This window comes from Equus quagga, chromosome 3 (genome assembly GCF_021613505.1).
Source record: "Equus quagga isolate Etosha38 chromosome 3, UCLA_HA_Equagga_1.0, whole genome shotgun sequence".
NCBI lineage: Eukaryota > Metazoa > Chordata > Mammalia > Perissodactyla > Equidae > Equus > Equus quagga.
Genome location: NC_060269.1, coordinates 145,619,943 through 145,636,619, shown reverse-complemented (window position 1 = coordinate 145,636,619; position 16,677 = coordinate 145,619,943). Strand labels below are relative to the sequence as shown.

At 34.9% G+C, this 16,677-nt stretch overlaps 1 protein-coding gene across 3 annotated transcripts in view; it reads right to left on the bottom strand.

Annotated features, from left to right (window-relative positions):
* The window catches only part of RAB28 (RAB28, member RAS oncogene family), a 90,008-nt gene that overhangs the window by 10,681 nt on the left and 62,650 nt on the right, over positions 1–16,677 (bottom strand). For all 3 annotated transcript variants that reach the window (XR_006888029.1, XM_046657302.1, XM_046657301.1), the window contains one exon: positions 4,428–4,531. Coding sequence is in view for 2 of the 3 variants with exons in the window: in XM_046657302.1 (XP_046513258.1) it covers positions 4,428–4,531 (104 nt within the window). In the remaining variant the exon portion in view is untranslated. The remainder of the gene's footprint in view (positions 1–4,427; positions 4,532–16,677) is intronic.

Here is a 16,677-nt window from a genome sequence, read left to right as displayed (position 1 = left end):
TCTTTGTGGCTCTCTTCAATTTCAATAAATTCTCCATATCTCTTGAGCAAAACAACTGAGTAATCTTTACTGTATTTTATCAGTTCAGAGTAAAGGAGCAGTATGCTCCATTACCGTTAAACAAAAATCTACAAATACTTCTCGATAAACAGCCTTTCATACATAGTTACCTTTTGCTGAGTCCACTATGATTCCTAGAGCTCCAATCCAGACATTCACTGTCATGTATAACTTGTCTTTGTTTCATAAGTGTCCTATCATATTCTTATCCCTACTTATCTCATGATTACTTACTAAATATTTACTGCAACTTTACTAATTTAATTTTGATTTCTAAACAAAAAAATATAGTATCCCCAAAAGACTTAGGTCATCTGTAGCCAAAAAGGCATTAATATTATAGTTCACTGGTGGTCAGTGTTCAAGAAAAAGTAGAAAAGCTAATGTGGTGGAATGGAGAGAAAGAGGGGGATTGTAAAACAAAATGAGCAAAGAGATTAAGGGGGTATAAATCATGTAAGACCTTGGCAGGGCTTTGGCTTTTACTGTAAGTGAAATGGAAGCCATGGGAGGGTGACTTAATTTGACTTTTGTCTTAACAGGGTCAATTTGGTTATTGTATTGAGTATTCACTATAGAAGATCAAGGATACAAAAAGAGAAATCAGGAAGGACACTTATGTAAAACATGATGGAAGCCTGAAACAAAGTGGTAGCAATGGAGACAGTAAGAAATAGTTACCAGATTCTGGATATATTTTCAAAGCAGAACCAAAAAGACTTGGTGATAGACAGATGTGGGATGTCAAAGAAAGAAAAGAGTCAAGGATGACTCCAAAATTTTCTTGGCCTTAGCAACTTGTAGAAGATCTGCCATTTACTGAAGTGGGGGAGACTATGAGAGATCTGAAGAGGGAATATCAAGAGCTCAGCTCCGGACCTGAATTAAATTGGGGCTGCCTATTAGACTTCTAAGCAGAGGAGCTGGGGGCAGTTGAATATATGATCTGGAGTTCATAGGAGAGGTCTGGTCAAAGCTATGAGACTAGATGAGGTCACAAAGGCAATAAGTTAGGAAAAAGCGATATTCAAGGACTGAGTCCTAGGAAACTTCCATATTTAGAAGTTGGAAAGATAAGAAGGAATCAGCAAAGAGGACTAAGAGAGAGCAGTTAGCAAGGTAAGAGGAAAACCAGGAGGTATAGTATCCTGGAAGCTAAGTGAAAAAAGTATTTCAAAGAGGGGAGAGTGATCGATTATTTTATATGCTGCAACTAAGTCAAGTAAGATGAGGACTAAAAACTGGCCACTGAATTCAGCAAAAAGGAAGTCACTGATGACATTGATGACACCAGTCTGGGTGAAATGTTGGGGGAAAAAGTCTGTCTAGAACCGTTCAAGAGAAACTGGGAGAAGAGAACTGGAGACAACTCTTTTAAAACATTCTACTGGAAAGTGGAGGAAAGCAAGCAATAGCTAGAGAGAGAAGTGGGATCAAGAGTTTTCTTGTTTTTAAGATTAAGAAAAGTCACAATATTTTGTATGCTGATAGAATAATCCAGTAGACTGAAAAAAATGATGATGTAGGGAAGAGAGAACTGCTAAGCAACGTTCATTACTAGGCAAAGAGAAGAGGGACTAATGCACAATGGAGGAGTTGACCCTAGCTAGAGCAGAGATAATTCATCCCACAGTAACCACAAAGGAGACAGAAGATATGGGGACATATGAAGGGTGGGAAGGAGAGTGGGGGCAGATGTGGTGGCAGGAATACGTGGAAGTTGCCTTGTTTGTTTCAAATTTCTTGTAAAATAAGAAACAAAGTCATCAGCTGAAAGAATGGACAAGGAAGTTTTGAAGATTTGAGGAGAAAAGAGAAGCTATGAAACAGTCTTCTGGGTGAGGAGGAGACAAAGGACTAAGGATATGTGCTATAATTATTGAGGATCATTATGGGCCTAGTTAAGGTTAGTAATTCCAAATTTTAAGTGAAACTTCCAGCATGCCTCTGTGTTTTTCTCTGATCATGTTCAAATACACGGGTGCAGCCATAGAAAGGTGGGGGCCCAGTTCAAATCAGAGCTAAGGTTTAGCCAAGTAAGTCTGATAAAGTGAAAGAGGGGAAAGAGAATTGAAGGTATGTGCATGGAAATGATTTTGATTGGCCATGAGATTTAAGTTAGGAAGAGGAAAATGAGGACATGAAAGGAGGTTAGGGACATAGAAAAGGTGTTAGCATCAATGTCTTGTAGGTCCTGCTGGGGTTGCAGACTGATTGGATTAGGGCATTCAAGGGTGTGAGCTGGAAAGATGAGATGGTAGTCAATGATCAGGATGTCTGATGTTGAAATATGAGATAACAGAAGAGCTGCAGTGATTTGTAATGACAATGCATGGGAGTGAGTGGCTGAGATAAGGTAAAGGACAAAGATACTGAAATCACTAAGAATTATGTCTAAGGTAGTATTAGAGAAAGTACAGTAAGCCAGGAGCTCAACTCCTCAAGCAATGAAGAGAAGTAACCTGCAGTTGGAGATGACTATAAGTCTTAAAGTGATTCCACAAGAACAAATCATTTCAAAGTTGCATTTAAAAAGAAAACAATGAGGATTTTTAAGGGTGGTTCAACATAAGTATACAAAAAGTACTAAGTGGTTAAACACAAGATAAAATACTGCAAGTTAAAATTATTCTAAAATGGCAAAAAAATCCTAGGAAGATAAGTGAGGGTAGAAGCCCAATCCATGGATGGACTTATCAAAGAGTATTGATATTGTATTTTTTCAAATAGCATGTGTGGGTATGTGCCTTTGTTTGTATTATCCCAGGGGAAAGGGTTCCAAAAGGTCAAATTTTTAAATGAATCTGATCCCAAAAAAGATTAAACACCCTTTATATTATTTATTATTTATCCTAAACACAAAAACCATGAAGGAAATCATACAGAAAAAACATCAAAAAGATTAAACCACAGAAGAACTTCCTTTGGTTACAAATGTCAAAAAAATTAAGAGTCACACAAAAATTGGGCAGTGGAGAATATTTGCAAAAATTACAACAAATGTTGGTATCCCTAAAAAAAATCGTCATACAAAATTGTAAAAAGCAATAGAAAATTATAAACAGATTATAAGCAAAAAATAAATAGGTAATGAAATTTTTTAAATTTCAACCTCAACAGCAATCAAAAAAATTCAAATTTAAATAGCGAAATACCTTTCATTTTTTCTTGCCTACCAAATTGACAAAGATTACAAAATAAATAAATCTTGACTGTTAAAAAAGAATACAGTGATATGGCACTCATACAACGCTGGTGGTAGTATAAATTAGCCTTTCTGGTGGTAATTTGGCAACATGTTTCAATTCCCTTTCAAGGAATCTACCTGAAGGAAATAATCAAAACATCAAAGCTTATGGACAAAATTTTAGAGTATTATGTCCAAAACTTGGAAACAACCTATATGTCCAACAACAGGGACCTGGTTGAATAAATTTTTGAACAATTATTTAATGGATCATTAAATCTAATGAATTATTAAATCTATTTCATAATACTGAATGACATGGCAAAATTTCCTACACATAAATATATTAAATTAAAAAGTAGGGGCAGGCCCCGTGGCCAAGTGGTCAAGTTCGGGCACTCCACGTAGGTGGCCCAGGGTTTTACTGGTTCAGATCCTGGGCGCAGACCTAGCACCATTCATCAGGCCATGCTAGGCGGTGCCCTACAGAGCAGAGCCAGAAGGACCTACAACTAGAATATACAACTATGTACTGGGGGGCTTTGGGGAGAAGAAGAAAAAAAAGAAGATTGGCAACAGATGTTAGCTCAGGTTCCAATCTTTAAAAAAAAAATGTAAAATACAAAATTATTTCTATATTGTCATCTTAATTTTTTAAAGTAAATATTTAGTGTGGTTAATATGGTGAACCCTGAGTGTCACTACAAATCCTATCTCTACCCACTTAACTAGCTCTGTAACCTGGGCCCTCATTACATAACCTCTCTAAGACTTATCTATAAATCAGACATAGAGTAGTACAGTGCCTAACACAAAGTAAGCACTCAGTAAATGAAATCTGCAGCAGTAGCACAGTAGCACTAGTACTTGTGAGTATCTGAAAAAGATGACTAGAAGGAATCATATAAGGTTATGAATGGGCATCTCTGGATGCTGAAATTAAGGGTGATTTATATTCTTTTTAACTCTCATATTTTTAAATTCCCTAAAACAGCCACAAAATTATGTAAATGAATTAAAAATATAAACAGAATAAATATGTTATAGCTAATCTATTTCAAATCTTCAACAGGAATTAATTTCTTCCAAAAGTTAAGTAAAGAAAGTATACTTCCTATGAATATTAGTAAATAAAAGTGAAACATCACTTAAGATATTCAGTATTCATTATTTTACTTACAGAGTCTCCTGTCTTTGCTGAGACAAAGTGGCTACTAAAACCATTTTCCTGGCAAAACCGTAAGTGTTTTTCAGGCTTTACTGTTCGCATATGCTCCAAATCAACTAGAAAGGTAAACAAAAACAAACAGAGAACAAAATTCAATATTAGGGTCAATCAATAAATTTTTAACATTTTTAAATTTGACTTATTTTCCAATATTATATCCCAGCTTAGACACTAGCTGTGTAATCCGGGGCAACTTCTTTAACCTCTTTATGCTTCAGTCTCTACATCTAAAAACTTGGAAAACAAATATACCTATGTTATATCTAGTTCTTTGAGAATTACTCCATGTATAGCACACAATGACCAGCACATGGAAAGTGCTCAAAAAATGAAAGCTCATTCTTGTTATCTATTTAGCTTCAGGGACACTGATGATACTCAGAAAAGATCTACTTAGTATAACGATGTGTTTAAACCCAGTGATTAATTGAAAGTAAGAAGCACTTACCCAAACATATCTGATTTGAAACAGTCTAATTACTTTGATAGAATATTTCTGGAATCTATACAAATTTTAATGTTAACACAAATATATAATTAATTTTCTGCTAAAAGATAATCAATATTTCATTACATATTTATTTTAATTTTTTTACATCTATGGTTTAATTGCACAAAGATACCGCTCAGTTGCTTTCCAAACCTAAAGGATCCATTTTGAAAGTAATGGGCAAGGGTATATTTCCTTGAATAGTTGTGAGTGCTTTAAAGCAAAGCTCAGTACTCATATCCAATGCTGGTTTCATCCGGCACAGTTCATTTTTTCAAATGTGATCCTTTATTGAACAGTTTCTCTTTTTACAACACTACAGACCCTATAAGGGTGTTGACTCAATGCCGTCAAATTATAAGGCAAATATATTCACAGGATTTAAGGACAACTAGGCTCTTTGAGTCAATATAGGAAAAAAAAACTTAAACTGATTTCCTGAGGAAGGGACCCAACAGACTTGTAAAAACTTGTAAATTTGCAAATCTAGTAAGCCTACATAATAGTGGCAATTGATTATCAACTAAAAAAATGCTCTCATACTACATAAAAGGCTTTATTTAAAATTATATTGAAGGTTTTTAGTTTGTAGGCTCAAGAGATCTTTCTCTAGGAGAATTCTGATCTAGCGGGAGATTCCTAAGCCCCATTTATATTGCTTAGCTTGGATAATATGGAGTTTTTTTCTTTTCTGGCCACAAGTTGCTGTTCCTTAAACATCATTAAGACCTTATTTACAAGAACAGGCCAAAAAATATCCAGATACCACAGGCATCAAGTTGTAGAAGACTAAAATACTAAGCTATTAGCATTGACATTTATATATCTGGTTTATCATAATATTGAAGCTAAAATACTTTCCTAATTCAACAAGACTAAGAACAAATCATGTCACTAGGAAAATTCCCCAATGAAATCACTACCCAATTAAAAAAAGACCGTGAAATTTGTCATTTAATGTGTGTGTGCATTTGTCTTTCTAATAAAATAGTCTATCATTGTTCTGTTTTTTCTTTCTCTTTTTTTCCTTTCTTCCTCCCCCTTCTTCAACTCCCTAATACCACATCAGTTTATCTATAGCATTGGGGGAGTGACTATCCAAGCAAAAGTCCTTTCCTAATAAAGATAACCATAACTGATCAATTGAAGAAAACAAACATTTATTCAACAAACATTTACTGAGCACCTATTATATACCAAGCGCTGTAGTAGACATTGAGAACCCAAAGATGAAAAAGACATAATCCAGGTCCTTAAAACATCACCACCAGTATTATGAACTGTTATGAGTCATAGAAGTTATTTTAAATAACTGAGATTCTGACAAATGAGACAGTAGATACAGAAAAGGCCCTCACAGAACTTCACTTCAAAGTTTTCCTCTGTTGTGTTAGAATTTGGTGAGCAACATTTAAGAGGACTTAGTTACTAGAGTATTTCATTCTAAATAACCCAGAAATGTAAAGTCATAGTGAGACACAGGCAAAATCTTTCTTTTCTTACATTTTTAACAGCATCCTTAAATTAATATCCAGTATTCGTCTCTCATACATGTGATAACACTCTCTCTGCTGTAATGATTTAATTTCCTTTATGTCCTTCAGTAAACCATATCATTTTTCTAGTTCTTCAAATTTATTTTTCAAAATGGAATTAAAATTTCCTTATAACAGTAATACATGCTCATTTCCAAAATATTCATAAAATGATATAAAAAATGCCCTTAACCAGAGATAACAACTGTTAACATTTTGGTGTGTCTAAGCAACTGAAGCACAAAGGCATTAATACTGTATACGTGCAATTTCTTTTACTTCAACCATACTACACCCTGCTTAAACAAGTGCTTAACAATTTCAATGGTAACCACTTTATTGATCATTCATTCATTCATTCAACAAATATTTGAGTACCTACTACGGCCAGGCACTGTCCTGGGTGCTGCAGATATAACAATGAGCTTGCATTTTAACAAAAGGAAAGAGACCAATAAGTAAAATATATAGCATGGCAAATGCTGACAGATTTTATGGAGAAAAATAAATAGTACATAAGTGGAAGGACTATTTTAAACAGGTAGGTCAAAGACCTTAAGAAGGCTAAGGAGCAAGAAAATCTGGGTAAAAGCCTTCCCAGAAGAGGGAATTAAAAAGTGCAAAGGCCCTAAAGTAAAGCAAGATCATGCTTTGCAGATTCAAAGAAAAGCCAGAAGGCCAGAGGGGCTGAAATGAGTTAGCAAGAGAGGGGACATAGTGGGAAATGAGGTTTAAAAAGCCAGGGACCAGATCATGCAGGGCGTATAGGCCAGTGTAAAAGAGATGGGAAGTTACTGGGGGGTTGTGAGGAAAAAATAAAAACAGGTAATCTGACTTACATTGTAAAAAGTTCTTTTGGGCTGTTTTGTTGAGAATAAACTATAGACGGTCAAATGCAAAGCAGAGAAGCCACTGAGGAGGCTACTGTAAAAATCGAAGAAAGAGAAGATGGTATCTCAGATAAGAGTGGTAGCTGTAGAGATAGTAAAAAGTGGGGCAGATTCTCAATATATGTTTGGAATAAGAAATGAATAAGATATGCTAATGGATTTCACGTGGGATGTGAAAGATACAGAGAAGTCACTTGAAGATAGTTAACCTGAATTTAAAATGAGACACAGTGTATGGGTAGGTTTTGTTCCAGACACATTCAGCTGCATGGGTGGAGGTGCTGAGCAGATAAAGATTTGCATTTAAGTAGAGCTGGGGTTTTCCCAACCATGTACAATAACTGAAAAGAAGGGCAAGAAAGTTGAAGATAGTAAACGTAATAGAGTTATATATTGATGGAGCATGGAATCTAAGTTGGGTAAGGAGGGGGCTCAGGAAAATGAAAAACTGATAAGATGAACTGATTTTAAGGTCTTGTGTGGGTTTAAAAATTACTGGAGTTGGTTAGTAAAGAAAGTGAACTGGAAAGACAGGAGATAATAGACAGACTGGGATGCATGAAATTAATACTGAAATTATGGAGAGGGTGCAGAAACTGACATTGACTAGGTCTACAGAATAACTATGTTAGTGTAAGTGGGGGGCAAGATGACCAGAGGTGAAGAATTCGAGGAACTAAGAGACCAAGGTTTTAGAAGGATAATCTGCAGAAATTACCAAGAATCATGACAGCAACAGTAATGGAATAACTGTGACCGGGAGCCAAAATCTTCAAGAAATTCAAGACAGTGATTCAGGGTTTGGCTGATAACTCCAACAAACTTAAGTAACAGGAAGTATAATCATATAGCTGGATATTCAAATCTAAGGGCTCTAAGGGAAGAGGAAGGAAAATGATCTGGAAAGAGCAACATGGAACAAGAAGGTCACCTTCCCCACATCCAGTCCTAATGATAACATAGAGATAGTAGGGAAAAATCAACACCTCAAAGAGCTTCAGGAGAAGGCAGTACTGTCCTTTTGGGTGAGCAAGTGACATAAGAAGAATTTTATAAACTTTTGTTTGAGGAAGATGTTGAGAATAAAGGAGTTTTATTGATGTCTTATTTGTAAGCTCCTGAAGACTCAAGGGAAGTCTCAAAAGTTAAGAAAGGATAAAACTGGTGTCTGAAAAGCAGAGGACAGAGTAGCGTAGGGTAAGAATGCAGGAGCTACACCAATGGTATCATTGTCTTGGGCTTTCTTGTGTAGCTAACATAAATGGGGATTAAAAAAAAAAATGAAGACGAAAAAACTCTAAGACTGCATTAAACAGAACAAGAAAATCCAAACTTTTTTACTGTCAAAACCAACTGTGCAAAAAAAATCACTTGGTTCACTAACCCTGACCTGGATATTAAAGTGAAAAGGAAAAAAAAGGTAAAATACTAAGTCTGTCATGTTCTTAAAATCACATGGTACAGGAAATAGAAGTCTTAAGAGAATGCAATTAATTTTGGTTAATAAGAGTAATTTTAATACAACCTGGAAAGTTGTTTGAAAGAATAATATGTACAATTTTTAGTTTAATAAATTTTAAAAAGAAAGTTACAGTATTTCATATTTTATCCTTTAGGTTTACAACAAGAAAAAGATACCAACAAAAGTACATTTCAGGGCTTCACAAAATATTAACAATTCAGTAAGAAGTGACATTTTCTCAGAAATGTAACTAATAATCATATGTTACAGAATGTTAGACCACCTGAAAGGCCTTTTAAAATATTTCACATAAACCTGTGAAATCCTTGTTCAATCTCAGTATGCAAAGAAATGCAACTTAAAAAAATTAAGTACTGACGTTTACCTTTCAAATTGGTGAAACTGAAAAAAAAAAATGAGAACAACCAGTGTTGATGAGAGCTGGTAGTACTGGCTTTCTGACAAGCAATTTAGAAATGTGTATTGAGCCTTACAAACATTTATACTCTGTGACCAAGTAACACAACTTGGAAGAGCTTATCATGAGGAAAACATCAGGGGTGTATAATAAGAATGATAAGTTATCAGGGATTTATAATAAGAATTACAAATTATATCTCCACCACAGAGTTACTTGTAATATAAAAAATATTGGAAGCAATATAAATGTCCCAAAATAGAAATACAGTTAAATGATACAACCACATAACACAATACTCTCTGGCCATAAAAAAATCTCTGGACTTAAAGACTATTAGGTGAGGTATTGGCAATGACTTTCTTGGATTTGATACCACAAGCAAAGGCAACAGAGCAAAAAAAAACAAGTGGGACTACATAAAATTAAAACACTTCTGCACAGCAAAGGAAACTATCAACAAAATGAAAAGGTAACCTATAGAATGGTAGAAAATATTTGCAAATCATCTATCTGATAAGAGATTAATATCCAAAATATATAAAAAACTCATACAACTCACTAGTGAAAGAACAAATAATCTGATTAAAAAATGGGCAGAAGAATTGAATAGACATTTTCCAAAGAAGACATACAGGTACATGAAAAGATACTCAACATCACTAATCATCTAGGAAATGCATATCAAAACCACAATAAGGGGCTGGCCCGGTGGCGCAGCGGTTAAGTTTGCACGTTCCGCTTCTCGGCGGCCCAGAGTTTGCCGGTTCAGATCCCAGGTGCGGACATGGCACTGCTTGGCATGCCATGCTGTGGTAGGTGTCCCACATATAAAGTAGAGGAAGATGGGCACAATGTTAGCTCAGGGCCAGGCTTCCTCAGCAAAAAGAGGAGGACTGGTAGTAGTTAGCTCAGGGCTAATCTTCCTCAAAAAAAAAAAAACCACAATGAGCTATTACTTCATATCTGTTAGAATGGCTACCATCCTAACAGATAAGAGATAAGCATTGGCAAGGATGTGGAAAAAAGGGAATCCTTCTGCACTGTTGGTGGGAATGTAAATTGTTGCAGCCACTACAGAAAACAGTAAGGAGGTTCCTCAAAAAATTAAAAATAGAACTACCACATGACTTAGCAATTTCACTTCTGAATATTTAACCAAAGGAAATGAAAAAGGATCTCGAAGAGCTACCTGCACTCCCATGACCACTACATTATTATTCACAATAGCGAAGATATGGAAACAACCTCAGTGTCTGTCAACAGAGGAATGGATAAAGAAGATGAGGTACATACATATACAATGGAATATTATTCAGCCATGAGAAAGAAGGAAATCTGTCATTTGAGACAACATGGATGAAACTTGAGAGCATTATGCTAAGTGAAATAAGTCAGACAGAGAAAGACAAATACTGTATGATATCAGTTATGTGTGGAATCTAAAAAAGTCGAACACATAGAAACAGAGAGCAGAATGGTGGTTACCAGGGACTGAGGGGTGGGGAAATGGGAAGATGTTGGTACGACCTTCCCATTATAATATGAATAAGTTCTGGGATTTTAATATACAGCATAGTGATTATAGTTAACACGAATATATTATAAACTTGAAAGTTGCTGAGAGAGTAAATCTTAAATGTTCTCACCACAAAAAAGAAATGGTAATTACCTGAGGTGATGAAGGTGTTACCACGCCATGATGGTAATCTTTTGTAACATATAAGTGTATCAAATCAACACATTGTACACCTTAAATTTTGTCAGTTATATTTCAATCAAGCTGGAGAAAAAAAATTAAGTGAAATATACAATAATAGTACAGGATGTTAAATTAAAAAGTAGAGTACAAAATACTCATACAATAAAACTATAAACATATTATATGTATATATGCATAAACAAATAAAAATACACTAGAACTTTTTAAATAAATTTTTAAAAATTAAAATTGGGAAGACTAAAATTTAAAAACGACAGCTTTTGTTTTGGACCATCCTTTCAAGGATGTTTACATGGCAAGCAGCCTAGAGATAGTTATCCCTCAGGGATAAAGTATAAGTTTGTTCACTGTCTTGTATAATAAAGATAATATTTCCCTCCAGAGCAAAGGTCAGAGGTTTACTTATAGCCCATTACAAAAGATTTAAGTTTCCTAAGCTCAGGGTTCCTCAGCTGTGATACAAACCACTGCATGTACATCATCTGTGCAGGTTCCCTTAGATTGCCCTAGCGGAACTTTGTGGGTAAGGAGAACCAATGCAAATATGGAGCTCGTCCTGCTGCCTATGCAACAAGTAATAAAGTCCTTTATCTCTCACCCAGGAGCCTCACACCTTCTGCCAGTAACCAAGGTGTTAGCAGGCTAATTCATTAGCTTCCGAGTAGGGTAAAATCTAAGATCCTCTACTGTTCTTGAAAAAAAGAAGAGAAAAATAAATATATAATGACAAGCTGAGCAGACTGGATAGCTGTTCATTCACCTATACCACATTTCCCAGCTTGGCTTGCAGTTAGGTGTGGCCATAAGACTAACTTCTGAACGAAGAAAAAGTGACAGCAATACCTACTAGGCTTGACCCACAAAAAACTTCCATGTGTGGTAGTCCTTACTCTTCCTTTTTCATGGTAAACTGTGAAGCCAGAAGTCTGGGTGCTGAAAAGGCGATGAACCATTACTGATAAGCATTACCTGGTTTTGGTCTTATTCCTAAATAAGAAATAAATTTCTATTGTCCTAAGACATTGAAACTTTAGGGATTGTGTGTTCATAGGATCTAGCATTACCTTAACTAACAGAAAAACAATTTAAAGTATAGATTTACATCCACTCTTGTTAACAATGAACTTCTTCCTGAGAATATACTGTCTTGAGCTAGTAACTCAAAGTTATAATTAGCAAGACAAAAATATAAGCATTATAAGTGTCTCTGTGATTTTGGTGAGGTCATACCCAATTAAATGGTCACAAAATTACATCAAATTAAATTATAAATTGAGACGCATCTTTTGCATTTTTATACTTACTAGGGAAAAATAAACATCTACCATTGGAGAAATGTTCTTTCTTCTGCCATTAAATGGCTCAAGTAATACATGGAAAATAGCATGAAACCAAAAATGCATTCTCCTTTACCAATACGTTTTGTTGGAAGATAAAAAGAAAGATGTCTCAAAAATTATCAAGTCACGACTAATCTTGTTTCATCCATATCCCTACTCTCAGATTATTTTAAAACAAATCAAACACATAACATATGACTTCATCCATAAATAAGTATCGTTTTCTTAAAATATTTTGTTTTGATTTTATTGAGGTTCAAAGCATTGATTTAGAAGGAACAAATCTGAATTTTGATTCTAAAGCTGTCACTTTTATCCTTCAGTTGGCCCTGCTGATTCCAATGGAACAGTGACTTCCAAAATTTATTTACTTGGATAACCTCCAGGATAAAGTGGCTCATACATTAGGATATAGAGAAGATTTTGACGAGTAATAGGAAGTAAATGGTGTATAATAAACAATAAACAATTCTGATAAAAATCACAATATGGCAAACGTTATCATAAAGAAAATATAAATATAGCAAAATTTTTCATACCACAATAGATGATCTTTGTTACTATTTTATTGATCTAGAGTGATGGATTATATACATGAACTAGTCTCATACAAGAAATAACTTTTCTGAACTTCTCAATTCTTTACATTAGGCAAATGTACAGTTTTTCAATTACTCACTGATTCATTTGGAGAGGAAATAGAATGTGGTAGTAAAGAATGCAGTCTCCAGAGCCAAACTGCCTGGGTTTGATTCCCTGTTCTGTTACTATTTGTAAGACCTTGAGCAAATCACTTAATCTCTTTTTGTCTCAGTTTTCTCACTTATAAAATGGGGACAACAATAATACATACCTCACAATGTTATCATAATAAATAAAATAAGTAAATACATATAAAGCACACAGAGCATGACTGGCACATAATAATAAGTATTAGCTAGTGTTACTGTGGTTTATCTATCCATTCATTTATTTATGAAATATTTACCCAGCACCTTCTAAGTGCTAACTGCTGGGAAGGCTAAGAGGAATATATGTACAAAGATAATATACAATAAAATTCTGAAACCAAGAGAACAATAGTGGTCTGTATAAGACGAAGTACGACAGGAGAACAGAGAAAGGAAATTTCTAAAACTGCTTAGGGGAACAGGAAAGATCTCACAAAAAAGGTGACACTTCAGCTAACTCCTGAAGAATGAGGAAAAATTAGCCAGACAACCTTGGGAGTAGAGAGGACGTACATTCCTTTCCAAAAGAATGTGTGCAAAAGCATCTGAAAGAACGTAGCTTCTAAGAGCTGGTGAAATCAGCATGAGGGTCTTGCATGGGATGCTAAGAAGTTTATATGCACATAGATAACATCCACACAGCTACTCTTTTCACCCATCTTACCTCACACACAAAAATATAAGCACAAAAAGGAAATCCTGTGGGTGACACATGTTAGAAAATCTTCAACTTTCCCCTGTTGGCTTCAAAACACTTCCATTCCCTATACAGTGATAATTCTGTTTCTAAATTCAGAGGCTTTTCAAAACAAAATTATAAATGATAAAAAATGTTGCATTCCTATAGATTTCATGAATATGACGTTCTTTTCAGTTCAGCCATCTTATATACATAAATAGTTACCATTATCTAAATCATAACTTTAAAAGTAGAAGATGGCAAGTTTTGTTTTTTGTTTTTTCAAAAATTGGCACCTGAGCTAACACCTATTGCCAATCTTCTTTTTTTTCTTCCTGCTTTTTCTCCCCAAATCCCCCCAGTACATAGTTGCGTAGTTTTAGTTGTGGGTCCTTCTAGTTGTGGCATGTGGGACGCCACCTCGGCATGGCCTGATGAGCAGTGCCATGTCTGAGCCCAGGATTTGAACCGGTAAAACCCCGGGCCACTGAAGTGGAGTAGGTGAACCCAACCACTCGGCCACGGGGCCGGCCCTTGAAGAAGATGGCAAGTTTTATACTTATACACATACAGTTGATTATTCTTCCTCCTGAAAGTCATTACAGTCCTATACATTAATCAACCTAAAGATGATTCACATTAACTGTGTAGTTGCAAAAATCGCAGGTTAAAAAAAGAAAAAGATATGGGCTGGTCCAGTGGCATAGTGGTTAAGTTCACGCACTCCACTTCAAGCATCCCTGGGTTTGCAGGTTCAGATCCCGGGCATGGACCTATATATCTCTCACCAAGCCACAATATGGTGGCATCCCACATACAAAACAAAGGAACGGTGGCACAGATGTTAGCTCAGAGACAATCTTTCTCAAGCAAAAAGAGGAAGATTGCAACAGATGTTAGCTCAGGGACACTTTTCCTCACCAAAAAAACGAAAAAGAAAAGAAAAAGGAAAGGATAGCTCATGTACTTCTTTAAAAGAGACAAAATAATACCCTAAAAGTCATTTATTAAATAAATATAAGCACCTATTATGAGTCAAGTACTGCACTAAGTACAAGCAATACATTAAAGAACAAAATAGATACTATCCTTACTCTCACATTAATGAGAAAGACTGGTAAACAAGTAAACACATAAATAAACAGGGCAATGTAACAATTATCATAATCTAAAATGGAGGTGGGATTAGGGGAAGATGAGCAGATAGACAGTAACAGAGTGATAAGAACCAGGAGAGCAATTACGACAATTTTATCTATGATAGCCATGGAAGACCTCGTTAATCTGAAATTTAAAGAATAAGAATAAGCCAACCAAGTTAAGAGGAGGTTGGAAGAGAAAAACGTTTCAGTCACTGGAACAACTAGAACAAAACCTCAAAGTGAAAAATAAGCACAACTGAGGGAAACGAAGAATAACGAACAAGAGTGGGGACCTGTAGTCTACTATGAGGATATTACTCAAATACAGCAATGCAAAGCCATTGGAGGGTTGTACCAGTGGGACCATGTGAGCTTTGCAGTTTCAAAACATTACTTTGGCTACGATGAAGAGGAAGGAAGGGGGCAAAAGCAGATGCAGAGAAACCACTTTAGGAGATTTCTAAAGCAACCTAAACTCCGTTTCAAAACGTACAGAACACTTCAGGGCCTCATAACAATCCTGGCAGATAGGAAAGCATTAATCTAATTTCACGCACAAAAAAACTGAGGTTCAGAGTAATGTAACCAAAGTCCCAATGCTAGTCATTAGTAGCACCAGCATTAGAAGCAAACCATCTGATTCCAAATCCAGTTAGTGTCTAAGAAAGAAGAAAGAATATCAGCTTTGGGCAAGATCACTTAGTCTAACTTTTATTTAGAATTTTAATTAAAAGAATAAAGACATACAAACTTTAAATGTTCATATACTTGGTCATTAATTATTAGTACTTTAAAAACACTCATTAATAAGAATAAATCACAAAACTGAGCCCATCAGCATTATAAAATAATAAAAAGATACTCTTTGCCTTAGTACTTGATTACATAAAGTCCTTTACAAAGTACTTGCAGCTGTACATACAAATCGAGAAATTACATAATGTTTAAAAATGATCCATCATGATTAGCCCAAACATGACAAGTAAAACACCCTTAATAATTTATTAAATTTGATTTACATGTGCTTAAAATTATGTATATGTTTTGACGTCTAAAACACACACACTAATGCTAAGAAGGCAAGGATATGACAACTTCTCTTTTTAAGTCCTATTTGTTTATTGGGATTCAGGCATCCTTATTCAGGATGTCCATTGTATCTATCTATTGGATTACTGATATAATGAACAGAATAGTCTTCAAAGATACAGTACTAAACGTAATAAATAGCTGAAGAACTAGATATATCAAATGTATAATAATCAAAGGTACAGATCTGACTAAATAATGTAAAATTTTAAAATTTTGAAAAACATTACAATAAAATCTACATTATATTTATATAGGCCTGAGACTTTACAATATTCCTATTTTCCTAAATATTCATTTTTCACAAGCTATAAGAACATATTCTACAATGAATATGACTTTTTTCATTCAAACTACAATGTATTACTTCATATTTTTTAAAAAAGGGAGAGTATTATATGATGCTACTTAATTATATTATTAATGTCTAGTCCCCGTCAATGGAAAGAAAGCATTAAAAGTATACACTATTTTTGCTGCTCAGTCCATATATGATGGCAGAAAAAGAATATTCTCAGTGAAATGATTATAAAATATGTCACAGTCTAACTTAAAGAAGTAAAAGCAAAATACAAATATAGCACTTGTACAGACTTTCACAGTAATTTTTAGGTTATCAAGGAAACATCTAGAGTGTTGATCTGGTTATACTCAATTCAAACAAACTACTTGTCACATTAACTACCTCCAGGAAGTTACTCCA